Genomic DNA, 27,058 nt, shown 5'->3' with positions numbered 1-27,058 from the left:
AGACATTCCTTTGTTCTCTCTCTCTCTCCTCTTCTTTTCCCTCTCCCATCTCTTCCCTCTCTCATTCTTTGTCTCTCTCTCCCCCTTTCCTCTCTTTTCTTTTCTTCTCCTCCCTCTCCTCTTCTCTCTCATCTCCTCTCCCTTCTTTCCTCTCTCCTCTTCCCTCTCCCATCTCTTCTCCCTTTCTTAGTCTCCTCCTCTTTCCTCTCCTCTCTCTCTCTCTCTCTCTCTCTCTCTCTCTCTCTCTCTCTCATATGCCTGGAACTCTCCTTCCTCACCTCTGATCCTTACTTTCCCTTGCTTTCTTCAAGACTCAGCTCAAATCCCACTTAACTGTGAGAGACCACTCCTGGCCCTCAACACCAATGCCTTCCCTCCTGAGATTCTTTTATACATCTAGTTAGTTCCATGTTGTCTCTCCCATTCCAATGTGAGCTTCTTGAATACAAGGGATAATGGTTTTGCCTTTATTTCTCAAGTGCCTGATCCTGTACCTGGCACATAGTATGCCTTTAATAAATGCAGGTTGACTGACTTCCTGGCACACAGTGAGTGCTTTTTCATTCATTTTTCACTCATTCATTCATCCCTAAGGTACCTATAGTGCAAAGAGCACTGGATTTGGAGTCTGATGACCTGGGCTGAAACCCTAGCTTTGGCACTTGCTGTTTGACCTTTTCCTTTTTCTTTGACCCGAATTTTCTCATCCTAAAATGAGGGAATTTAGGTAATTTCTAAGAATCTTCCCGGTGCTAAATGATGTTAACTCTGACAGGTTTTTGTGTTTTGTTTTTTTTTAAGACAGGGTTAAATGACTTGCCAAGGGTCACACGGCTAGTAAGCATCTGAGGCTGAATTTGAACTCATGACCCCCTGATTTCAGTACTGGTGCTTTATCCACCTTACTACCTAGCTGCCCCCAGATAAGAGTTTTTTTTTTTTAAAAAAAAAGGACAATTGTTCCTTTGGGTAAGAACTGAGAGAGAGACAAGAGGAAATGGCTTCCCCTCCCCCACCTTTATCTGTGACACATGGCATTATATTAATTTTACCCTTGAGAATGTGAAAGTTTCTTTCTCTTACCACCATAACTGCTGGACCTTAGACATACTTAGCCTAGATTAGAGGGGCTTGGAAAGTGTTCCCCACCCCAGCTCTGTCTTGGTTGTCAGTCAGTCAATAGGCATTTTTTTTAGTAGCCCACTGGGTGCCAGGCCCTGTGCTGAGGATACAAAGAAAGGATAAATCTCTGCTCTCAAGGGGTTCACAGTCTAATGTCACATGCAAACAACTGTGTGCAAACAAGCTACATGTAGAATCAATTGGATAGAATCAGCAGAGAGAAGGCATTAGCATTTAAGGAAGTGAGAGGTTTTGTTCATTTCTTTAGATTGTGAGCTTCTTGAGGGCAGGCACTGTCTTTGGCCTCTTTTTATATCCCCAGCACAGCACAGTGCTGATAATAAACTTTTATTGACTGACTGATATCTTGGCCAGGGTGTGGATCAAAGCAGACCCAAGGTCCTGTGCCAGTTGGTGACAGGCTTTCTTGATTCTAGTTGACCTATATGGAATAAAGGGTCGGTACTGTGCCTTGCTTGGGATATTTTCTTCCTTAATTCAGCCTTTTCTGAAGGAGACAACTGTGGTGGACTCCTGAGATCTTGAGTTCGAATCTTTCTTGGGCTGCTTAACTAGGGGAATCCGGATGAGTTCCCTCATTTGTAAAACTCAGTTCAACCGGGGGAAGCTATAGGTGGCCCAGTGAATAGAACACTGGCCCTGGAGTCAGGAGGACCTGAGTACAAATGCTGCCTCACATACTAGCTGTGTGACCCTGGGCAAGTCACTTAACCCTGATTGCCTCCAAAAAAACCCCAAAACAACCCAACAAACCCTCAGTTCAACAAAGATTACTGTACCCCTTAAGCGGTAGGCTTACAAAAACAAAGGCATTGGCCCTCAAGGAACTTCCTTGGGTGGTGGTTGATGGGAGATTAGGAGGTAGGAGGCAGAGGCATTTATATAATGCTTATTGTGTGCCAAGCACCATGCTAACCACTTTTACAGGCATTATTTCATTTGATTTTCACAACCTAGTAAGGTAGGTGACATCATTATCATTATTTTACAACTGAAGAAACTGAGGCATATAGAATATGTACAACTAGTGCATGCACAACTAGTAAATGTCTGAGGCTGGATTTGAATTCATTTTCCTGACTCCAGGCCCAGAGCTCTAACCACTTTGCTTTTAGTTGCCTGTAAGAGATGAAATAAAACTGGAACCCAGATAAATATAAAATAAAGTCATTGGAGGAGAGAGTGCACCAACAGTGGTGGTGGTGGTCAACTGGGGGTTGGAAAAACTTCACCTAGGAAGGAGGGGCTGAGCCTGGCCTGAGCCTTGAAGTACTAAGTACTCAGGAGTCTTCTGAGAGGCGGAGGGAGTGGTGCATTCTAGGCAGGGGAACAGTTTGTGCCAGACCGTGGAGGAAGGAGATGGAACATGAGTTCAGGAGACAGTTAAGCAGCTCAGCCTTCCTGGAACACGGAATACCTGAGAGGCAATAATATGCAATGAGGGCGGAATGAGACGGGCATAAGCATTGGTGCACCACAGCCCTCATGGGGCAGCTGGAAGTAAAGCACAAGATAAATCTTCAGGTGCTAGAGGATTATGATGTATTTATCAAACCAGGGTTCCTGGGGTGGATCTGATCCTGGTCTCCCCAGGAACAAAGATCAGGCAGGAGTGAGAGAACGTCAGGGACAAAACAAGGGATCTAGACAGAATCAGGGCGACAGTGGTTGCCCATAGACCCTGAAATGATGCTGGGAGTGGGAATCAGACTTGCCTGGACCCTATCCCCAACCTAGGGTTGGAGCTCTGGGTCGCCCCCATTGCGTCCCTGTACTCACTAGGCAGGCAAGCCCTGAGAATGTCCTTAAGGTCCTGGAACTGACTTTGGGACAGGGAGAGATGGAGGAGCCAGGGCTGCCCTCAGAGCCACAACTGGGATGTGGGTTCCTTTCCATGGCAAGGATCAGGTGAGAGCCAACTAGCACCTGGGCCTGATAGAACTCTAGAGTAGAAGTAAGGAGTCCTAGTCTATCTTCTGACCTTGGCTTCACTAGATTGGCTGCATGGGCATGGACCTGTTTCTGTATAAAATGAGGTGGTTGGACTCCAAGGTCCCTTCCAGCATATAGAAGGCTCACGTCCCTAGAGCGTACTGGTCATTCATCTTCTCAGCTTGACACCGGCTGCTTTCTGAGGACTCCCAGGGAACAGCCATTGAATAAGGGAGGGTCGCTCCCATGTGGGCTCCTAGAAGACACTACTTTGGAGGCAGAAGGTTCTGAAGACCTCTGAGGAGCAACCTTTCTAGGATCATAGAACCTCAAAGCTGGAAGGAACCTTAGAGGTCATTTAGGACAACTCCCTCCTGAATAAGAATGCCTTCAACTTCATAGAGTCATGGGATTTAGAGCAGGAGAGGGCCATGGAGATAAGAGGCCAATGTCGCCCTAACAATAATTATCTAATAATAATAAGCAGGGCCAGGATTCAAACCTGGGTCATTTGACTCCAAATTCTGTGCTTTCCCCACTTCATGAAATCTCCTGTGGGAGGGCCTGGCCCTGAGATCATCATTACCATCATAATTGTGAAGAAGAAAGAACATGAGTTCTGTGAGTTTTGGGAAAGCATCTCCCCAGATAAAGAAAGCTCCAACGACAAAGAAACTGAGCTATGGGGTTGTATCAATGAGACCCTTAGACTACATTTTATTCTTCATTTTACTGGCAACAAGAAGAAGAGCCAGATTAATTCTGTCTTGAAAGAGGTATCCTCTATCTTAGAGATTATTACTAACTATATGGTGGGTGAGATTTTCCCTGGGTTCTCATGGAACCCAAGCTGGGAAACTCCTACACCACCACCACCACCACCACCATTATCACCATCACCATCGCACATTTATGAAGTGCTAACTGTGTGCTAGGCACTGTGCTAAGCACTAGGGGTACAAAGAAAGGCAAAGAAAAAACAATATCCCTGCCCTCTGAGAGGTCACATTCTAATAGGAGAGATAACATGCAAATGGCTATGTAATACAACGTATATACAAGAAAAATGGGAGGCGATCTCAGAGGGAAAAGGCTAGGGAAGCCAGGAAGCAGAGGTGAGGAGGAAAAGCATTCTAGGAATGGGGGACAGCTGGTGAAAAGGAGATGGAGCACCCTGTGTGAGCACAAGGAGGCCAATGTTATGGAGAAGTCAGATAGAAGAGGAATGGAAGGGTAAGGAGGGGCCAAGTTATGAAGCCAAACAGGATTTTCTATTTGATCCTGGAGGTAATAGGGAGCCACTGGAATTTATTGAGTAGGGCCGTGACATGGCCAGCTCTTCAGGAAGATGACTGACAGCTGAGTAGAAGATGGACTGCACTGGGCGTATTTGAGGCAGGGAGACCAATCAACAAGCCTCTGCAGTGGTAGCTTGTCTCTCTCAGCTCTAGCTTTGGGATAGGGGTCACATCTGTAGGAACTCCTTTCCAGGCAGCTCTCTGATGTTCATAAATGTCCACAAACACTTATTAAGTGAATACTATGTGCCAGGCACTATACTAGGGTGGTCAATAAAAAGAAAAGCAAGATAGTCCCTGCTCTCAAGGAGCTCACGTTTTACCGGGGAGACAATATATGTAAATATGGACAAAATAGATTAGATGGAAGCAAAGTTGGGGGTAGGACAGCATATCTCAGGGCTAACTGGAGCTCCCAGCCCACTGCTTAATTTTTGAGACTGCTTCCATCTGTGGGACGGAGCCAATGGAGCAATCACTCCGGCTAAAGATGTGTCCGGGGTAAATTGGGCTGATGGCGGAGAAAGAAGGACAAACAGTTCAGGACTCCGCATGTGTGCAGCTTTGTGGGAACATATCCTCTCTGTCATGGATGCCCCTCTAGCTAGTGCCTGGAACCTCATCCTTTCCTCCATCTCAGTTTCTTATCTCGCCCAAGGCTTGTGGAGGGTTGAATCTGAGGTAGCGATCACTTTAAGGAAAGAGGGCTCAAATACTTCTTTTGAATTTCAAGCTTTATCAAGCTGCCACTCTGGACTGGCCATTTCCATGGGATTCACAAATATATGAAAAAGAATGAAGATGGAAGCTTTAGTCCCTAATGGTGTTATGTAGGAATGAAGGGAGCTGTCAGTCCTGGCAGGGGAGGAAAGGGCAGCTTGTGGGAGGCAGGCTGTCCAAAGAGGTAGAGGGAATTACAGGGAGGCAAGTGGGGCTGGAGGAAGGACCATTTCAAGATCAGATGTGGAAGCTAGGATTGTCCCCCAGCCCATCTCCGAGACTCAGCTTTATGCTGTTACTCTGGCCTGTTTGTTTGAGGGACAGCCCTGGAAGAAGGCTCCCCAGGCTTCCCTAACCCTGGGAGTACTAGGTTGGGGATTCTAGCTGGCTAAGCTGGTACCTCACTGTTACAGCCGATATTCAAATCCAGGTCTCCTGACTCCTCTTTGAGAGGCAGGAGATAAGTCTTTACAGGTACAGTTAAGTAGGTCACTTCTCCCTTTCTGGGTCCCCATGCTCTATTACATGCCCTCTGCTTTCTCCATCGGGAGACCCTCCCACCCCACTCTGGGTCTGACCACCCACAAGTGCCCAAGGCCAGTTTGCTTGATCTGAAACATGGCTGGATCTGGATTCATTCCTTTACACAAACATGCACCGTTAAGACACCCACATCAGTCTCTCCCTATTGGTTCTTGAGCAAAAGATGTGAAGATTGGGAGCCAAACTCTTTCCCTTCTGTGTCTTCTTTGAGTAGAGACCAGCTGGGAAGCCCTTCTTTCCTGTTTAGCAGAGACCAGGAAGGACAGGAAATGAGTGGGGGTAGCCAGTAGCTCCAGTCATGGAGACAGAAGAAAGGAGATGAGGGAGAGGCGATGTGGAGTGTGGTATATTATAAAGTATACTGCATCAGGAGTTAGAAGACTTGAGTTTGAATACTGTCTTGAGTGTTTACCAGTATGTGACATGGGATGAGTCTCTTCTTTCCCTGCCTCATTTTCCCCACCTGTAAAATGAGAGGGTTGGACTAGATGAAATCTAAGATCCCTTTTCTGAGCCAAATGTTTATGGCCCTATGAGCTAGTGGGGCTTAGACTACCAGGGGATATCTTTCCAGCTCCTTACCCCAACCTGGAGTTCATTTCCCACTCTCATTCCTAATTCCATGTCAGAGACTCACTTCCTACTTAACAGTGCTCCTACTTTAGGCCACGGAGCTGAGAGGTAAGGGAATCACTAATGAGGGGGAGATTTTGTCATGTTTTCATTCTACATATCCAATTTTTAATTTTGGATGTTTAAGCGGTCTGCATGGGGGGGGGCACAAAGGAAAGTTGGAGGGGGAACCTCCCTGGTATACCTAGACACCATTGTCTGCTTTGTCTTGGGGTCAAATTGTCCCAAACTGAAGTCCACCAAACAGTTTCTCTCCCTGACTCCAATGCTATCCCATGGTTGGGGGTGAAATTGGGGGTGGGCAGCCTTGGTAGGAGGACTCAAAGGGGTGAGGGATATCTGGGTTTGATAGAGGAAAGATCTTTTAAATTCTTAGCAATAAGAGCTGCTCTACAAAAAGAATGGGCTGTCTCCATAGGCAGTGAGCTCCCCATTGTGGCAGGTATCCAAGCAAAAACTGAATGATCACACACTGATGGAGATGTTGCTGCTGAAGGAGGGTTTCACACAGAGGCCCTCTGAGGTCCCCTCCAGTTTTGACATTTTAGGACTCTATGATTAGTACCATCATAAAGGAAGGCTCTGGAAGAGTGAGCAGTAAATGAAAGAGGCTGGGCTCTCAGAGACAGTGAAAACTACTCCATTCAAGCTTTATTGTTCCCTCTCTGGGCCTGGGGAAACCCAGAATGCACACTCCCATCCCTATCCTGAACAGGCTTGCAGAGGTAAGGCTTCAGGCTGGGATGGGGAGAGAAGTCTGAGGCTGGTCAGCCCAATCCAGCCCCAGGCCTACAAGCCCAGGTCCCTTTCATTGGCTCAGAAAGAAGCCCGCTCCTCCTTAGCCTCCGTGGGGATGTAGGGCAGCTCTGGGGGTGGGGGGGGTGGGGGGTGGAGGGGTCCCTCAGCTCTCTCCTCAGGGGTACCTGCATAGCAGAAACAGAGCCTTTCCCTAGTATCCCCCATCACTCTGGCTTTCTAAGGCCTTAGCAGCCAGTCCAGGGACACTGGCTCAGGATAAAGGCTGTTGAGGAGAAAGATCATTAAGCCCACCCCCAAATCTTCAGCAGAGATTCTATCTTTCTTCCTCCTCCCTCAGGTCCAGCAGAGGTGGGGACAGAGATGAGATGGATAAACAAGGAAAGGGTCCTAGTCCAGGCCTATGGAGTCCATGCTGCATCAGATTCTGGGAGATTTCTCATGACAACCGAATCCTCAGACAGTCTGCAGACCAGTCATCCAGGCCATCTGACGAATGTGAGCCAGACCCGGCTATGTTGCTAGGACGTGCCCATTGGCCAGCTTGCTGGACCCAGTCCCCCGAGCGCCCCTGGCCCGGGGGAGGTTACAAGTGTCTGTTTTGTCACTGGGCTGGAGCCTCCCATTCTTCTGTCGGGGTGCCTCAGAATGCTCATCACTTGTGTTCTGTTCTTCCAAGTCACTCCTTATGTCATTCTGCATCTGAAAACCAGAGGCCAAGAGGAAGCACCGAGAGGGATGAGAGACAGGGAGGGAGGGAGGGGGGTGGAGGGGAAGAGGGAGAGAGGGAGAGAGAAAGAGAGAGAGAGAGAGAGAGAGAGGGAGGGAAGGAAGGGGGGGGAAAGGGGGGGAGAGAGGTGGAGGAATGAAAAGAGACAGACAGCGATGGGGAAAGGAGAACAGATCAAGAAAGAAGGGAAGAGTGGAGACAAGGGGAACAAAAGAGACAGGCAGAGATGGAGAAAAGAACCGGGAGAGACAAGCAGAGAAATGGGGGAAAAACATGCAAGGAAAGAGATGAGAAGAGAGATGTAGGGAGAGACAAAAGGGGGAGATTGTCAAGGGCTCAGGATGAGACACCTTGCCTGGACCACCTGGGTGCCTACTGGCACTAGGATGCCGGGCCCGAGTCTCTACCTTTTCCACCACCCAGACTTCCCTGAGTTCAGTTCCCAGGCTTCCTGTTCACTTGCCCCTGCTCTGTCTGAAATGGGCCTAGGACAGGAGGCTCTCTAGGTACTTGAGCATCAGGGGCCAAGGCCAGGGATACAGCCCAGTTCCAGATCTGTACATACCCTGCCAGCTAAAACAAACTTGTAGACCATACGGAGGATGAGGCCGGACCAGAAGACATGGAGAACCTGAAGGACCATGAGGAGGGTATTGAAGAAATAATATCCAAAGAAGGGCTGGAATTTGATCATGGAATCATAGTAGGTAGTGTAGAGGATTCTGCAGGAGAGAGAGGAACTTGGGTCACTGTGGGGCCGAGCTCCAAGAGACCTGTCCAACGCTTGGTGAGGGCTTGGTCTCTAGACAACGAGAGAGGATGGAATAGAAGTCCCAAGATGCAGGGGAAGAGCATCCTGAAAGACCCCTGGACTCTTCTGGTCTGGCCAGGGCCCTGCTCTGTACTATTATTAGGCAGGAGCCACACTTCTCTTTGGAGGGACAGCTCTGGGCAGCAGAAGGTCCTAAATGAGGAGGGTTTGGGGCCCCAGGGCTCTCCCATGGATCACATATTAAGTCCCCCTATGCCCACACCACCCCATCTCTTGAGACCAGGCTCACTTGGTTGGGAAGAGAATGAGCCGGCTAACGATGAACACCAGGGCAAAGATGACGAAGAGTGTGTCACAGATAAGCCTCCGCTGTGCATAATTAAACATTTTACAGGCCTGGGAGGGGAGGGAAGAGAGAAAGAGAGAGAGAATTTTAGAACCATCTAATATTAAGATTTGGGAGGGGCCTCTGAGGGTATCTAGTCCAACCCATACTGGACCAGGAATCCCCTTCAGAACTTGACAAGTGGTCATCCTGGATCTGCTTGACGCCCTCAGATCATGAAAACTTACTACTGGGGACAGCCCATGCATTTTACTTTCAGATAACTCTTATCCTTAGGAAGATTTTCTTTATACCCAGCCTCCAACTGCCTCTCTGAAACTTTCCCTCGTTGTTCCAAGGTCTGGTTTCTTAGGCAATCCTGAACAAGTAACCACTTTTTATCAAGTCTTCTAATTCCTTCATTCGATGCACATTTGCCACGGTCCATCTGGCATTCTGGTCCACCACTCCAATTCTTTTGTTCCTAAGATGCAGGCCTCAATCTTGTCTCTTCCCATCACCGTACACAACGCTCAGTATGTGGTCTGACCAAGGCAGAGCCCAGAGAGGCTGTTACCTCTCTCATTCTGGACACTGGGCTCTTCCAAATGCAGCCCAACATCTCATTGCCCTCTCCTGGGCCCCCTGCTGGGGCCTCCACATCCCACTGCTGATTCATACCGAGCTTGCCATCCACCAAAAGCCCCCGGGGATTTTCAGAGCCTAATTACACCTCCCCTATCTTGTACTTGGAAACTTGACAGGATAACTACATGCTGGTTAAGATTTTGAGGGACCAGGGCAGCTAGGTGGCACAGTGGATAGAGCCCCGGCCCTGAAGTCAGGAGGACCTGAGTTCAAATCCGGCCTCAGACCAAACATTTGACACTTAGTAGCTGTGTGACCCTGGACAAGTCACTTATTGCCTAAAAAACTGCCTAATTGCCAATTGCCTAAAAAAAAAAAAAAAGATTTTGAGGGACCCCGACCATCATCTAGTCTGTTGGAATTGTACCCTGCAATTTGTCTTCTGCAGATTTACTAAGCTACCTCTCCTACTTTTATGGAACCTCTGCAGGTTTCCCTGAGTTAATACCTGCCCTGTTCTCCCTTCTTTCAGACTTACCCTCTGTTCAATTATTCATTAAGCTTTTATTAGTACCAACTATATGTCAAATATTGTTCTGGGGAATATAAAGACCAAAAAAAAAAAGAAAGAAAGAAAGGAAGAAATAGTATCTTCCCTCAGAGCTTATCTGCTCTAGGGAAGATAACAGGTACACATATAGGTACATAAAAATTATATTTAAGTAGCAGTTGGGAGGCAGCCTTGAGTTAAACATTCAAGAAAACTCAATATTCTAAGAGGTGGAAATAAGAGGGAAAGTGTTCTAAGCACGGGAGATGGCCTATGTAAAAGCAAGGAGATGAGAGAGAGATCACCGTGTGTGAGGAACAGTGAAAAGGCCTGTTTGGCTGGATTGGAGAATACGTGAAAGGGAGGAGGTATGGGATCAACCTGGAGAGGTAGGCCTGAACAGAGGAGCTGTAACGAAGAGTCTAATCTGAGAAGTGATGGGAAGGCATTGAAGCTTTCGGAGTAGGTAAGTGAAATGGTCAGACTATTTTAGGAATATTACACAAGGTGGAGAATGGATTGGAGTAGGGAGAGATTTGAAGGCAGCGAGACCAATCAGGGCAGCTAGGTGGTGCAATGGAGACAGGGCCAGGCCTTGAACTCTTTCTGAGTTCAAACCTGGCCTCAGACACTTACTAGCTGTGAGACCCCCCTGGGCAAGTCACCTAACCTGGTTTGCCTCAGTTTCCTCATCTGTAAAATGAGCTGGAGAAGGAAATGGTGAACCACTTCAGTATCTCTGTCAAGAAAATCCCAAATGAGATCACTAAGAATAGGTCATGACTGAAACGATTGAACAACCATCATCACCACCATCATAATGACCAATCAGGAGGCTACTGTGATAGTCCTTAGTCCAGGCTAGAAGCAATGAGTCCTGAATTAGAGTGGTAGCTATATGAGTGGGAAGAAACAAGGAACATTTATTTATTAAGCACCTATTATTTGCCAGGCACAGCACTCAGCACTTTATAAATATTATCTTATTTGAGCCTAACAACCACCCTGGGAGGTAAGTGCTGTTTATAATCCCTATTTTACAGATGAGAAATCTGAGGCAGGTAGAGGTAAAGTGATTTGTTCAGGATCACACAGCTAGTAAGTATGTGAGTTGGATTTGAACTCGGGTCCTTTTGACTCGAGGTCCAGTGTGCCATCTACCATGTCACCTAATGGCTTTGGAAACAGCTAGAAGAACATCGATACGACCTGGTAGTCGGCTGAATATGGTGGGGGTGGGAGGGTGAGAGGGTGAGGGGAGATTGTGAACCTGCTGCTCCTTTAAGTGTGAGGGGAAGTGGCAGTGCACAGGGCACCTGCTCTGGTCCAGAGGCAGCAGGCTAGAGAGAGACAGGAGCAAAGGCCCAAGTGTCCAGATTCATACACCTTGTTCCTCCCCCTACTACCTGACAAAACTTCATTGCATACTGAAGAATTGCAGAATATTACAACTAGACAGGCTCTTAAAAACATCGAAACCAGCTGCACCAATGTAATAAAACTGACAATAGGGGAAGAACAAAGGAACACGCATTTATTAAGTGCCTACTGTGTACCAAGCACTGTGCTAAGCATTTTGGAAATATCTCATTTGGTACTAAGCTAATTTACAGATTTAGTACTATATCAATCTACTACTTTATGGAACTAGCCACAATAAAAACAGATTTATTTTAGAAAGACAAAAAGTCTAGAATCTCAAGGAAAATAATAGGGAAGAGTGGGAACAATGGGGGCAATACATTTCTAGACCTCAAATTATACTATAAAGAGTAATCATGAAAGCTACTTAATACTGATTAAAAAACAGAAAAAAGATCAGTGAAACAGATTAGCTGAGAATCAGAAATGACTAAACACAATTACCCAGTGGCTGGATAAACCCAAATTACTTATGGAAGAACTCTAATTTGACAATAACTGCTCAGAAAAATGGAAAGCAGTATGGCAGGAATTAGATTTGGGCCAACTATCCTATACCATTTACCCAATATACTCAACATGGTTATATAACTTGAGTAAAGGTCACACTATAAAAAATGAGAAGAGAACCAGATTGAGTACCCTTCATAGCTATGGTTAGGAGATTCTTAAGCAAACAAGAGACAGAAGTAATCATAAAAGATAAAAATAGATTTGTACAAAGCTTTTACACTAACAAAAATCAATGCAAGTAGGATAAGAAGGGAAGTTTTTGATTGGAAAAAAAATCTTTGCATCAAATATCTCTAATATCTAAGAAGTATTGGGAATTAATACAAATACTTAAGATAAAAAGCTATTCCTTAATGAATAAGTGGTAAATGACTATGAATAAACTGTTCTCAGAAGAAATGCAAACTATTATCAACTATATGAAAGATTATCCCAAATAACTAAGAAGAAAAATTCAATAGCCACTGCAGTGAGTGAGATAGTGAGGTGATATGGGGAGGTATGGTAGAATTGCCTTGCAGCAGTGAAGACCTAGTTGAGGTTGTGTAACATAAATTTTAGAGGACTCAGGCAGAATGGGGACTGCTGCTCTTGTTTTCCTTCCCATTCTACCCTACATTAACTTTCCTGTACGTATGTATGTATGTACATATACACGCACATATATGTATATACACATATATGTATACAAAATAAACTGGATAAGCCTCTTCCTCCATAAAAAAAAGAAGAAAAATTCAAATCAGGTTTAACCTTAACATCCATCAAATAGTCGAGGATGACAAAAGATAGTAAACAGTAAGTGTTGGAAGAGCTTCAGGAAAATAGGCATACTTTTAGTGGAACTATGAACTGGTTCAACTATTTAGGAAAGCAATTTAGGGTTATTGTAAAAAAAAAATGAGGGGGCAGCTAGGTGGCGCAGTGGATAGAGCACCAGCTTTGGGGTCAGGAGGACCTGAGTTCAAATCCGGCCTCAGACACTTAACACTCACTAGCTGTGTGACTCTGGGCAAGTCACTTAGCCCCAATTGCCTCACTGCCCCCCTACCCCCCCCCCAAATGAATAAAATATCTACTCACTGACCCAGAGAATCAGTGTGGAATGGTGGATAAAGCAATGGCCTTGGGGTCAGATGACCTGGGCTCAAATCTTTACCCTGCCATCTTGCTCTCTCTCTACTACCTATGTGACTTTGGGAAAATTACCTCTGTGCACCTTAGTTTCCTCATTTGTAAAATAAGGGGGTTTGACTAAGTGACCCCTAAGGTTCTTTTCAGCTTGAAATCTATGATCCCACTGCTAGGCAACTATCTCATAGGCAGAAAGGATAGAAAGAAAAGTCTCACATACACTAAAATATTTATAATAAGATTTTTTTTTTTGGTGGGAGCAAAGAAGTCCAAACAAGATATATTCTCATTGATTGGGGAATGACTAAATAAATTGTAGTACATGACTGTGAAGGCCCCCATTACTGTGCCATAATAAATGATCAATATGAAAAATCCAGAGAAATAGCAATACTTACATCAACTGATACACAGAGCCAGGAAAAAAAAAAACCTATACCAAGACTACAATATTAATGGAAAGAACAGAAAACCAAAACTGAACACTGTGTAATAAATAGCTAAGAGAAGAGATGAGTGGACCTCCCTTCCTTCTGGGCGGTGGTGGAGGACTGGGAGTATGGAACAGTACATGTACTGTATTGTCCTGACCTCAAATCTGTCCCCTCAATGCTCCCAGTTCTGCCCCTGAGAGCCACGCACAAATCCAATCTTTCTTCCACACAATGGCCTTTCAGACACTTGAATTAAAGACTCCCAGTTCCTTCAATCAACATTCAAAAGGCATGATCTAGCATCCCTTTATCATCCTTGACAATAGATGATCTGATTTACCAATGAACTGAATATAAGCTCCTGGTGTGTTTTGACCAGGGCAGAGTACAGTGGGACCAATAACCTCCCTGGTACTAGAATTCCCAATGAAGAAACAGAGAATGAAGGGGCAGCTAGGTGGCACAGTGGATAGAGCTCCAGCCTTGGAGTCAGGAGGACCCGAGTTCAAATCTGGCCTCACACACTTGATACTGCTAGCTGTGTGACCTTGGGCAAGTCACTTAATCCCAATTGCCTCACTTAAAAAAAAGAAAGAAGAAAGAAAGAGAGAATGAAGGGAGTTGGGTGAGTTGCCCAAGGTCACACAGTTGGTAAAATGGTAGAGGAAAGATCTCTGAAGCCAGTACTCCCTGAACGTTCCTGTTGCTTCTTAGACTGGAGGCTCTGACCTTACCAGGGTTGATGAGTTCCAGGGCGGAGAGAGAGAGAGAGAGTGAGAGAGAGAGAGAGACCTTATTTTTCTACAGCTAGGGGTGTGCTGGTAAATGTTTAAAAACTAGTTCTCTGGTGGGGAGAAAAGTACATACAACATACTTAAGTTTAATCTACATTATTAAAAATTTTTCCATCACTTTCTTAGATCCAGACAATCAATGGAATAATAAATCAAGCACTGACCTGTAGTGTCTGCCAATTTCTGAGATATAAATGCTCACCCTGAAAATTTAATAATTAGCTCTTATGTGCTGGTTTGAACTGGCTCTAACACACCCCTGCCTGTAGCTCTTTCTTTAAGTCATGTACTCTCAGATGCTTGGCGGAGGGCCTGGAAGATCAGACAGGAAATTGATGTCTTGTTCACTCACCTCCATGAAAATGTCAGATATGTCATGCAGCAGTAACACCAAGGTACCAATGCGCAGGAGATTGGCAGAATAAGAGAATCCAATCAAGATGATCGTGACAAGGTGGTGGATGACCTGCTCCTTTAAGTCCTGGGAAGAGGAAGGCAGCCATCACACCAGGACCACTGAGACTGGCCAAGTCTATACCTAGGGTCAGACCCTCCTATTCAGGTGCCAAGGAGTAGCCACAGTGAAGAAGTCCGGGTCTGCCAAGGGTCATCAGATACACTCCAGATGAGGCCCAGAGAAGACAGGTAGGAAGAGGAGGCCCAGAGGAAGAGAGGAGACATTGGGAGAGAGTTGGAGACAAGGCAAAGTGTAGATTTGGTGAGAGGCTGACAGGCTAGGTTTCCCTGAACTCCAGAGGGGAGGCACTAAAATTGGCACCCAAGTTCCAGGAATCTCTTGCCCAGTCTCTGGCAGAGCATGCTGAGCTTTGGCTGACCAGACCTGCTTCCATGGGCCAAGTCCTTGTGCCCGGCCTCTTTAGAGCCAAAGCCAAACTTGATACTTTCCCAAGGTATGAAGAGTTGGCCCCTCCATCAGACTAAAGGAATGGGGACTTTCCCCTCTACCTGGGCTCCCCCCTAGGTTTGTTTTACATCCTCTACATTTTTCAAAGGCCACCCAAAATCCTTTGGTGGGCCGTGTGTTGTGCAGGCCAGCCCCAGACTCACCTTTCTCTTAACATCAAAGGGTAGAGTCAGCAGCAAAGAGAGGTAGAAGCCAAGTTCAAGGAGGTACCACCAGTACATGGCAGGCTGTAGTGGCTGAAGGTCAAAGAAATAATGTGGTTAGATGGAGTGGACTGGATATAGAACTAGAAAAGACAGAACTGTTTCATGGGGCTAGGGATGCTATGTGGTACCTTCTCTGCAGAAGGCACAGAGGTCACCAGAGACCTGTCCCCACCTACGTCACATCATGACACACTAATTTCCTTTAATGAAAGGGTTACAAGACTGGAAAATTGGGGAATGCCACAGATAGGGTGTGCCCAGATTCTAACCAAGCATTTATCAATAAATCCCTCATTTAATTCTTGTGGAAAGAGACAAAATGTAAGCTAGATAACAATACAGTTAGGAAGATTCATGACTGGTTGAATAGTTGGGCTCAAAGACTAACCATTACTAGTTCAACTTGTAAAGAGGTCTCCAATGGGATACCCTAAAGATCTATGCTTTGCTCTATTGCCATTGAAATTTTATTTTAAAAAAATCACTAATTTTGATAAAGCCACAGATTGTACGCTGATAAACTTGCTTGACAAGCACCGAATGAGTCAGGATTCAAAAAGTTTCTGACAGGTTAGAACGTTTGACCAAATGTAATGGAGATAATGTAAACTCTAACATAGGTTCAAAAAATCAACTCCACAGTTAAGTAGGGATGGGGTGGCTACATAGCAAATCACCTGAAAGAGATCTAGGGTCTTTACTGGACTGGAAGCCCAAGATGAGTTAATAGTCAAGAAAGCTGCTATTCTATTATGGTGCATAGAGAGGCTTAGTTTTTGGGACTAGTCAAGTGATAGCGCCACTGTGCTGTGCTCTAGGCCCCATTTAGAATATCATGTTCAGTTCTGAATGCCACATTTTCAGCAGAGGGATGAAGTAAAAGGAGTCCAGGAGGGTAATCAATATGGCAGAGGGCCTTGAAATCCTGTCATATAAGGATCTGTTCAAGGGACTGAAGATGCTTAGTAAGGAGAAGAGATGAAAGGGAAGAGGGGTCAGTGGGACCTATTTGGATATTGTGATAACTGTAGTTAGGTTTTTGAAGGGTTTTCATATGCAGAAGGTATTAGACGTGGTCCCCTTGGCCCCCAGAGCGAAGAAGTTGAAAAAACAATGGGTTAAAGCTATAGGATTTAGGGCAGATTTTGACTTGTTGCTGGGAAAGACTTCCTAACAATCAGAGATGTCCTAAAGTGGAATGGGAGGGCCATAGGAGGTAATGGATTCCTCCTGTATTTCGGGGATTCTGGTTCAGGTATGGATTGGATTAAATGGCCTCCGAGATCTTTTCCAACTTTGAGATTCTAAGATTCTTTGTGGAAATCTGTTTAGCTCCAAGGCCTGTTTGACTGGGCATCTCAGTCACCCATCCTTATTCTTGGGATGCTTACCTGGAAGGGGTATCTATCCCAGCAGGTCTTGGGCTCCCACAACCATGTTTCCTGGAAAATAAATAAAGGATGAGTTTCAGGAAACCGCCCTCAGCATCACCAGCTCCTATAGGTAATAGCTTTGACCTGTAATTCTGGGGCTGCCCCCAGGGAACTCCAAGCACTCAACAGAAATGATCTCAACCCCACTTAACAGCATGTTTTGCAATTATCTTGGCCTCCCCCTTCTTCATTATCTCACGCTGTAAGAAGGTCAGAGTTAAACCTGGGCAAAACCTGATCTGAGAGGAGGTTAGATGCCTGCCTCCTGCTATCATACTCCCCCTCCCTCCTAAAGTGAAGGTCTCACCATGTCAAAATTCCAATGGCTTCCTATTACCTCCAGGATCAAGTATAAAATCTCTGGAAAGCCTTCCAAAACCTGGCCCCTTCCTATTTTTCGAGTCCTACATTTTCTCTACCTTTACTTCCCTCCAAATACTCTATGATCCAGTGATGCTGGCTTCCCTGCTGTTCTTTGAACAAGACACTCCATCTTCCAAGTCAGTGCATCTTCACTGGCTCTCCCCCATGTCTGGAATCCTCTCCCTCTTCATCTCTGCCTCCTAATTTCCTTCAGATCTCAGCTAACATCCCAGTGCCTTCTATCTGAGATACCTTCAATTTACCCTGTATATGTCTGGTTTATATATAGTTATTTGCACGTAGTCTCCATTAGAATGGTAGCTCCTTGAGGGAAGAACTAGTTTTGCCTTTTTTTGAATCTCAGCTCTTAGTACAGTGCCAGGTGCATGGTAAGCACAACGATTGTTTGTTGACTGACTTTGGGCCATCTGTTGGCTCTGGCAACACATGATGGCTGGGCAATCTTTATTCACCTCCTAGCTATGTTTCTGACTCTCTGGACTTCAACAACTCCCTCCCTTCCCACCCCCAACCTTCATTCCCTAGCCTGATTTTTAGCTTCCTTTTTGTATGTCTTCTCCCATTACAACATAAGCTTCTTGAGGGCAAGAGCTGTCTTTTTGTTTATATTTGTATTGCCCAGTGACTGGCACATAAATTGACCACCCGATCATTCTGCCTGTCTCTCTACCTCTTTCTATTCCCAGTATGGCCTTGTTTCCCATCATACTTGGTTCAATCCTGTGTATGGGTCCCTATTTGGGTTTCCAATCCTTTTTGATCATGCTGGCCAGTCATGCTACAGGCCTCCCAGAGAGGCTGCGGCCAGGCTGGCATCTCCCTGACTCTCAGAGACTTGGAGGAGGAGTACGGGGTGGGAGAATCGTGAACCATGAGATGGGAAGGGGCAACAGTGTAATTGCTAAGGTTGGAGGAGGACATGATAGAGGTGATGGAGACAGGAGGAGATGGAGAAAAAGGACAGAGGGGGATAGAATGGAATGGAATGGAGGATCAGGGAGAAGGATGAAAATGAGGACAGAATTGATAAGAAAGTATAAGAGGATGGAAGGAGAGGAACAAAGAGTATGGGGTCATAAAAAGGTTGAAAAGGTGGGGAGAGACAGGATGGGAATGGAGGGGATAAGAGAGAAAGAGAAAATGAAAAGAAAAATAAAGGGAAATGAAGAATATGCAGATGTAGAGGATGGTGGAGCAGAAAAAATGGGGAAGACTAGCAAGAAGAGGGATGAAGAATATGCCAACAGGAGGGAACAAAGAAGCAAGGGATGGATGGAGAAGATGAGCGGTCAAAGGAGAGGGATGGAAGAGGTCATAATAGTGTGAGGGGGAGGGATAAAAAGGATGGAGTTGGAGAGGATGACAGCACAGAAAAGGTCCAGAAGGTGAAAGGAAGAGGAGAACAGAAGTGGAGGAAGGGATGAGAAAAAGAGGGGGACAGAGGAATCTGTGGTGAGGATGAGAGAGGACATACTCACATTGTACAGCACGAGGAAGCCTCCAGAGAAAGAAGAGAAGTAAAATAAAAATCTCCAACTGAAAATACAGAACAGAATATGGACTAAGTTTGGGGAGCCCCAGTCCAGGGGTAGGAGAGATGAAGGAGAGGATGGATAGAAAGGGCTATATTTCGAGGGAAAGGTAAAACAGACTAAAAAAATAGGACCCTCCCCTCCCGGTTTCCTAATTAGGCATGTACCCCCAACCCACACCTTGGCCTGGTTCCCTTTAATGGGCAGCACTCCCCAAGGCCCTCCTGAGCTCACCAGGATTCACAGAATTTCTTGCTCAGTAACGGTCGCTCCTGGTTTCTCCGGCGCCGAAACCAGCGTTGGGCCTGCCTCACAGAGAGGCCGCATTGGCTGGCCAGGTGACTCAGCTGAGCCTGGGGACAGAAGGACAGGGAAAGGGGATAGGAGGAGAAAAGGGAAGACCTAAGCTCCCAGTGATAGCGGGGAAGATGTCCCCTCCCTCAAGCTCACTCAGGCCACTGCCCTCCTCATTAAGTTGCCACTCTGCCTCCAGGAACTTGGAACCTCAGATCCTGGTGAGGACTACACCACAGGGCTTGAGGGTCCAGGGGCTGGTCTTTGGGGTCAGAGTTAATGCATCTGCTTCCTCCCTTGCCAGGGAGGGCAAGTCCCCATAATAAAGCATTGACCAAGTCACACCCAGGAAGGAAGGAGGTGGAAGTTGGGGCAGGGCCATGTGCTGGGGAAATCTCCCCTAAAAGAAACCTCCTTGAGAACTTTAGAATAGGGGCTTTCAGAGCTGAGAGGATCCTCAGAGATTTTCAGGTCTAACTTTTTTCTACTCCCTAGTTTTACAGATGAGAAAACTGAGGCCCAGAGAGTTGAATTGACTTGTTCAAAATCATCCAGGCAATTAGTGGAAGAAATGGGATTACAGAGCACTGGCCCCAAGTTCAAATCCAGCCTCAGACATATAACACTTACTAGCTGAGTGACCCTGGGTAAGTCACTTAACTCCACTGCCTAGCCAAAAAAAAAAAAAGAAAAGAAAAGAAAAGAAAAGGGATTACAACAAGTTTTCTGGACTTCTAGTCCTCTCTGATGTTGGAGACTGGTAGATTTTGGTACTTAGATCAACCTGAGGCTGAGTCCATACTGGGCACTTACTTAACCCCTCCAATGGACTGATGAACAGCAGAGATTTCCCACAGGGAAGAGTTTAGGCACCCAAGATTCCTTAACAGCATCCAATCCTCAGACCTGCTCACCTCTTTTGGATCCTTATCATGGGTCCGGAAAAAGGACTCCAGGATGGGGTTGGGGGCAGCCTTGACCCTGAGACGATCACGAATACCCAAAGCCCTGCTCAGGGGCATTGCAATGACCCTAAGAGAAGAGACAGGAGCATGTGAGTACCAAGTACCCTTGTCCCCATCTCTGGTCTTCTGGGAGCTCTTTTTGCCAGATCCTGCCCACCAGTTGACCTGCCCCAGCTTACTCATACAGCCTGCAGGAGGTGGAGCATGGGGGGATGTGATGGGGCTTTGTGAACAGGGGAGAAAGGGGCAGGGGCAATTATAGGGAGATAAATCTAAGCAGAACTCTGGGATGTTCGGAAGGGGAAAGGAGCAGCCCTGCAAATGGGTTCCTGATCACAAGAGCCCCCTGAGATGCGAGGCCACAGCCAAAGAGCAAACATTCTCCTCCTCTCAATTTCAGCAAGCATTTATTAAGTGGCTATTGTGTGTAAAGCCCTATGCTCAGTGCAGAGATATATACTTCAGAGCCCACAGTCCAGTAGAGGGATAAAATACCAACACAGCTATGTATAATATGCAATATCACATAGTAAGTGCATCAAAGCAGTGAAAAGAAAGGGAACCTTCCAAGAGGGAAAGTTATTACCAACATTGGGGGTCAAGTTGGGGAAGGCTTCCTGGAGGAGGAGGAGGCATTAGAGTTGGTCTGTAAGGATTGGAAATGAATTTAACAGGCAATTAAAGAGAGGAGGATATTCCAAGTTGTGGGTAGATGTGGGAGTGTGCAAAGGTGTTGTCCAGTTTAACTGGAACCTCATGTACATGGAGGAGAGTAAGGAAGTAAGATCCACCCCACTTAATTTTTGTGGTCCAATAATATTCCACGTGGTTTATATACCCCCATCTCATGGAATTGCTAGGAGAAGAAATGATTTGTGAGTCCTTCTGTCAAAAGGCATGGTACATGGGAAACAGCCTATATGGCTGAGAGCCAGAGGGGATTAGGTTGGAATCTTAGCTCGGCTACTTATTGACAATATGACTTTGAGGGAAGTCATTTCATCTTTCTAGGACTTAGTTTCCTCATCTGTAAAATGATTGGGGTTGGACAAGCACGGTCTAGTTCAAGGGTCCTTAACCTAGAGTCCACAGACCCTCAAGGATAGTCTGAGAACTTGGATGAAATATATCTTTATTTCAATATAACTGGTTTTGGAACACCAGCCTTGAAGTCAGGAGGACATGAGTTCGAATCTGACCTCATACACTTAGTATCTGTCTGACCCTGGGCAAGTCACCTAAACCCTATTGTCTTAAAACAAACAAACAAAAACAACCGGTTTCCTTTGCGATCTGATCATTTTATTTTATGCATTTAAAAAGATTTTTCTGAGAAGGGAGTCACAGGCTCCCCTAGACTGCCAAGGGGGCTCACGGACCTCAAGTCTAGTGGAAAAAAGTGTTGAGTCAAAGGTCCAAGGATCAAATCACATGCAACTTCTTGTTACCTGCATTACCTTGGGCAAGTCTCTTCATCTACTGGGCCTCAGTTTCCCCATTTGCAAATTAAGGGGGTTGAGCTTGATGGTCTCTGAGGTCTCTTCCAGCCTTAGAGCTATGATCCTGTGTAAAAGAAGTTGGCTGGGCCCGATGGCTTTTTACAGCTCCTTCCAGCCCTAATTCAATGAGCTAGAGCCACAGAAATAGGTACGAATTATCTTAATTGGCTTCAATCTAAAACTGCTTTGGTATGGGGACTCGAATTCTTGTAGGGTGGAAAAGATCTCAGAGGTCACTTTAGTCCATCCCATTCTCCCAAATAAATATCAATAATAAGAGCAATAATAATGATAATAACAGTAATGATGATAGCTAGCATTTATATGGGGCTTTAAAGTTTATAACGTGATTTACATATTAATCCACTTGATTTTCATAACCACCCTGTGAGGTAGGTGAAATTTATCATTCTCATTTTATAGAAGGGGACACTGAGGCACAGCGTTTAAGTGACTTGTTTAGAGACACATCTGATAATTAATTATCTGAGGGATGAATAGTCTTCCTGACTCCAAATCCTGCCCTATCCAATGAGGTGCCCAAAAACTGCCCAAAGATTCCTTCAACATCCCTCTGTGACTTAAGTTTTCTGTAATAAATTCAACTCAATAAATGTTTGACTGGACTAGGGAAGGTGCATCTCAGTGACCAACAGACAACAATTGACACAATCCTTGTGTAAGGATCAGGTTTGCTTTGAACAGGTTGCTAAGACCCAACAGACAAATCTCCTGAGGGCCAACTCTTTGGTGATGAACCCCTCTGACCTTCTCTTGGCTTTTGGTTTTTGGACAGTATCTCAGCCTGTTGCCCAAAGGCCCTTCTAGTTCAGGGGGCAAGCCAGAACTTGCCCTACACTTACATAGCCTATAAAAACTAAGGATCACTACCAAGCTACAATAAATCATCAGAGAAGGACCTGAATATGACACAGAGCCCCTTGTGGACAATTATTAACATTTTCTTGGAAAGTATTCATTCTTTCCTTATATCAGTTGTAAATTCATGGGCCTCTTTGTTTATGTGGCAAACCTTTCTCCATTTTTATAATGGAAGTCAATGGGAAAACAGGATCTGGTTAAAAAAAGTTTTCTTTGCCTTCCCTATCCTGGAATGCATTGATTCCTCTGCTGTGGTATATCACAGCTATACCTGGTGGCTGGCAGTCCTGAAGAGGGGAGGTATATGGAGCTATTAGCTCATGTGAGGGATTTATTGAGCCTGGAAAACTGACAAATTGCCCTTTTTTTGGTGCTCAAAGATGATTATCTTGGTTCTATTAAAAATGCCTTCTTTTGGCCTGGTCAGAGGCTATGATGAGGGTAGGAACCACCAGGATAAAAAGGATGACCCTTCCCCCTTCAGTACCGAAGGTCAGCAGAGCATGTAAGACTACTCCCATTTGTCCTCCTATTGGTTCTAATTCTTTAGACCATGACTAATGTGAAAATATGTTTAATAGGAATGTATATGTAGAGCCTATACCAGATTGTGTGCCATCTTGGGGAGGGAGGGGAAGAAAAATTAAAACTCAAAAGCTTATGGAAGTGAATGTTGAAAACTAAAATAAATAAATTAAAAAAAAAAAAAAAGAATATTCCCATTTGGCAGATGAGAAACTTGAGCCTCCAGAGGCTAAGTAACTAGCCCAAGAAGAGACATGATTTACGAAATCAGATTGGCTCTAATTGGTTGTTATGCCATGATGGTTATTGGCAGCTATCAACATATGAATTTTTTTTTTTTTGCCCATAGGTGCCCATGTCCCAGGACCAACAGGGATGGAAACCCACAATTGACTTACCTCTCAAAGCCAAATCTGATGACCATTAAGACCAATGCTATGGGAATGGATGCCAGCAGGTCCCTGGGGTGAGGGTAGGTGACCCCATCTGAATCCTCTGTGTCAGCCCATGAGTATCCAGGAGGGAACCAGTACTCATCCTTCCAAAACCACTCATACAGGCTGGTCAGCATCCTAGAGGCAAAAGGCCAAGAATTTTACTGGAAACATCCCTAGAGGGAGGAGACACAACATTGGCAAAGGAGAGCATGTGTTGGTTAATCAAAAACTGAGAGTCAACATACAAGGATCATTGATTTTGGAAAGGGAGAATGTCATAGATAACGGGGACCTTACCTTGAGGGAAGTCCAACCCCCTTATTTTACAAAGGGCAAAATTGAGGCCCTAGGAGAGGAAGGAATTTGTCCATGGTCACAAAGCGAGTCTGGTACCCAAATCTGACTCCCTGACAGATGTCACTAGCCACCTTTAGGCCACCAGAGTGATGGGCATCATCTAATACATTGGCTGTTGCCTAATCTCCCTTGGCACCAGAGACACTGGTGTTCCAGACTTTGTCCAGCACCTTCCAGCTCCTAGCTTGGCCCAGTTGTGATTCCATTACTGATTGGGGAGATCGCAGGGGTTGGGAAAGGCAGCTCCCTGAAAGGGAAAGAGACTCTAAAACAACAGATATAGGAGAGCCCATGGAAGATAGAATGTCAAAAAGAATATCACAATCTAGAATGTTAAGAGCTGGGAAGGAATTTAGAAGGTAGGTGGGACTTTGGTGCGAGGGTGCTCAATCTCATACATTGGTTGCAGAGTACAATTACATTCATTTAGAGCCATAGCTCCAGGTTGGCTCCTGGGACTGGTTGGTCCAGGAGGCCAGTGCCATCACTGGTTTTTTCCCTTACAAACCTGAGTAGGAGGCCCAATTTCTGCTAGGCAGAGGGTCCTTTGGAAAGACAACAGGTGGGCCTCAGAACAGGCTGATCCCTCCAAGTTTTCCAGATGAGGGATAATCCTTTTGGTGGCCTAGAAGCTAAAATTAGCTCAGCTGTCTAGGAGAAGGGGCTTAGGGCTTCACTGACACTCCCCAGCCCAGGCCAAGAGTGAGCAAAGGCCCTTGGATCAAGGAGGGAGAGGTGCTGGGATGGTGCGATAGCCTCAGACACACCAGGCTCTGCCTAGTGGGGGGTGGTTTCCTGGACTTCCCTGGAGGGAGCCAGAGGAAGTGCTGAGGATGGAGTTGTGTTGAAAAAGTCAACCAGAGATAGAGACGAAGAATACAACGTGACATCTGCCCACAGCCAGCTGTGCCCCTTGCTTTCACTACCTTCTCTCCTCCACAGCTCAGGAAGCCTTCCTTGACCTGTCCTAAACACACTGGGCCTTTCTGGTCTCAGTCTGTTAGACCTGAAAGGAGTTTTAAGGTCTATCAAACTCAATTGGGCCCAGACTTTAGAAATGGAGGACCTGGGTTTGAATTCCAACTCTTACTACCTGTGCGATTTTGGACAAATCATTTAACCTCTCTGTGCCTCAGTTTCCTCATCTGTAAGATGAATGAGTTGGACTAGATGACCTCTGAATTCCTTTCTACCTCTAAATTCCTGACCTTGTTTCTAAATAAACAGAGGCCCAGAGAAGGGACGGACACACAGCAAGCTAGAGGCCCAGGTTCAGGGTTCTGTCCTCAGCCTCCCTTTCCCCCACATTTAGTCAGGAACCAAGACCTGTCTGTTGTACCCCAATCAACCCCCTACCCTAGACTAACCTGTTCTTATTACAGCCCCCTAACTTACCTCTCTGCTTTCAACAATTCTTACACAGGATATCAGTGAAGCCCAGCTCTTCTAGGAAGTCTTCCTGAACTCTCCCGGGCCACAGAATCCTCTCTAACGCCCTCATCCCGGAGTAGTGTGAATGCTAATGCTGCCCTTCCTCACACATAAGTATCTGCCTAAGAGAATGGAATGGAAGGATCACCTGGTTCCAGTTGAGATGTCGGAGAAAGTAGGCACCCTCACCGTTCCAAGAGATCAGGTCGGCCAGACTCACATGGGCGATCCTTCCTCTAATGAGGCTCAGTGGGGAGGGCTAGGCTTCAGAACAGCCACTCCAACCCTCCCCTATCAGCCCTCCCTGGCCCCACCCCTTGCTCCGCCCCTCCCAGCCCCCGGCCCTTCCCTAAGCCTCATCCATAGGCTGATGCCACCGGAATTCAGAAATGTGAAGTCCCCAGGCCCCAGTTTAAGGTCTTTGGGCCGCTAGGCACCATGAGAATTCAGTTTTCTCCCTAGTGAAGTGGAGGTGGGCGTGGGATTCTAAAGCCTTATCTGCAGGATCCACTCACGGACCATTAAATTGGGAGGGTCTTTGTGGCCCGTTCACACCCTCCAATTTTCTTAGGCTCCCTCCACCTACCTCAGCTCACTTCACGTGGGAGAGAATGAGATGGGGGGGCAGGGGGACAAGAGAGTGAGAGTAAGCTCCTTGACAAAGCCCTCAACACTAAGTGCCTCCAAATTTCTCTGTAGTCTGATCTCAGACCTCGTCATTCAACTAAAACTGCTTTCTTCAAACTTCTTGAGATATTAAATATCTTATTTTTCCCAATTACATGTAAAAACAAATTTTAACATTTTTTTTTCAAAATTTTGAGTTCCAAATTCTCTCTCTTCCTCCTTGAGAAGGCAAGCAATTTGGTTATACATGTGCAGTCATGCAAAACCTATTTTCATATTAGTCATGTTGTGAAAGAAAACACAAGCAAAAAAAAAAAAAACAAACCACCCAAGAAAAGCAGTTAAAAAATAGTGTGCTTCAATCTGCATTCACTCTTATCTGTTCTTTTTCTGGAGATGAATAGCATTTTTCATCACAAGTCCTTTGAAATTATCTTGGATCATTGTACAATATTGTTGTTATTGTGTACAAGGTTCTCCTGGTTCTGCTCACTTAACTCTGCATCAGTTCATTTTCTAAGCCTTTCCAGGTTTCTGAGAGCATCCTGCTCATCATTTCTTACAGCACAATAGTATTCCAACGAAATCATATACCACATGTACCAATCAGCCATTCCTCAACTGATGGGCATCCCTTCAACTTCCAATTCTTTGCCCCCACAAAAAGAGTTGCTATAAACATTTGTGTACATAGAGGTCCTTTTCCTTTTTGTTTTTTATCTCTTTAGGATACTGACCCAGTAGTGGGATTGCTGGGTCAAAGAGTATGTATGCTTTTATAGTCCTTTGAGCATAGTTCCAAATTGTTCTCTAGAATGAATCAGTATACAACTTCACCAACAGTGCATTAATGTTTTAATTTTTCCACATGCCCTCCAACATTTGTATTTCCCTTTTCTGTCATTAGACAATCATAGGTGTGGGTTGGTTCCTCAGTTGATTTAATTTGCATTTCTCTGATCAATAGTGATTTAGAGCATTTTTTCATGACTATAGATAGCTTTGATTACTTCATCTGAAAACTTCCTGTTCATATCCTTGGACCATTTATCAATTGGGGAATAACTTGTATTCTTACAAATTTGACTCTACATATTTGAGAAATGAGACCTTTATCAGAGAAACTTCATGTAAAATTTTTGTCAGTTATGGTTTCTGTTTATTTCCCTCCACTCTATTTTCCCTGTTCAATCTACTCTGTCTCTCCTTCCACCCTGTCCATCCTCAAAAGTGTTCTGCTCCTGACTATCATCTCCCTCAATCTACCCTCCCTT

General features: G+C 45.4%; 1 protein-coding gene across 4 annotated transcripts in view; it reads right to left on the bottom strand.

Moving 5' to 3' along the window:
• Positions 1-6,893: 6,893 nt before the first annotated feature.
• The window catches only part of LOC114029638 (ceramide synthase 4-like), a 48,926-nt gene continuing 28,761 nt past the window's right edge, over positions 6,894-27,058 (bottom strand). The window contains exons 1-11 of one of the 4 annotated variants that reach the window (XM_027844192.1): positions 25,306-25,409; positions 23,331-23,542; positions 19,976-20,093; positions 19,002-19,120; positions 18,714-18,771; positions 16,810-16,860; positions 15,356-15,448; positions 14,640-14,768; positions 8,817-8,923; positions 8,321-8,477; positions 6,894-7,727 (exon numbers count right to left, since the gene is read on the bottom strand). In XM_027844192.1, coding sequence (XP_027699993.1) covers positions 7,539-7,727; positions 8,321-8,477; positions 8,817-8,923; positions 14,640-14,768; positions 15,356-15,448; positions 16,810-16,860; positions 18,714-18,771; positions 19,002-19,120; positions 19,976-20,093; positions 23,331-23,503 — 1,194 coding nt within the window. In that variant the 5' untranslated portion in view covers positions 23,504-23,542; positions 25,306-25,409 and the 3' untranslated portion in view covers positions 6,894-7,538. Of the gene's footprint in view, positions 7,728-8,320; positions 8,478-8,816; positions 8,924-14,639; positions 14,769-15,355; positions 15,449-16,809; positions 16,861-18,713; positions 18,772-19,001; positions 19,121-19,975; positions 20,094-23,330; positions 23,543-25,121; positions 25,252-25,305; positions 25,410-27,058 lie in introns of those variants that run through there. The other 3 variants (XM_027844189.1, XM_027844193.1, XM_027844191.1) reach the window with 3 other exon arrangements.

Source organism: Vombatus ursinus, unplaced genomic scaffold (assembly GCF_900497805.2).
Source record: "Vombatus ursinus unplaced genomic scaffold, bare-nosed wombat genome assembly UNPS02014935.1, whole genome shotgun sequence".
In the NCBI taxonomy this organism is placed as follows: Eukaryota; Metazoa; Chordata; class Mammalia; order Diprotodontia; family Vombatidae; genus Vombatus; species Vombatus ursinus.
The sequence above is the reverse complement of the archived record's forward strand: the minus strand, read 5'-3'. Positions and strand labels throughout refer to the sequence as shown.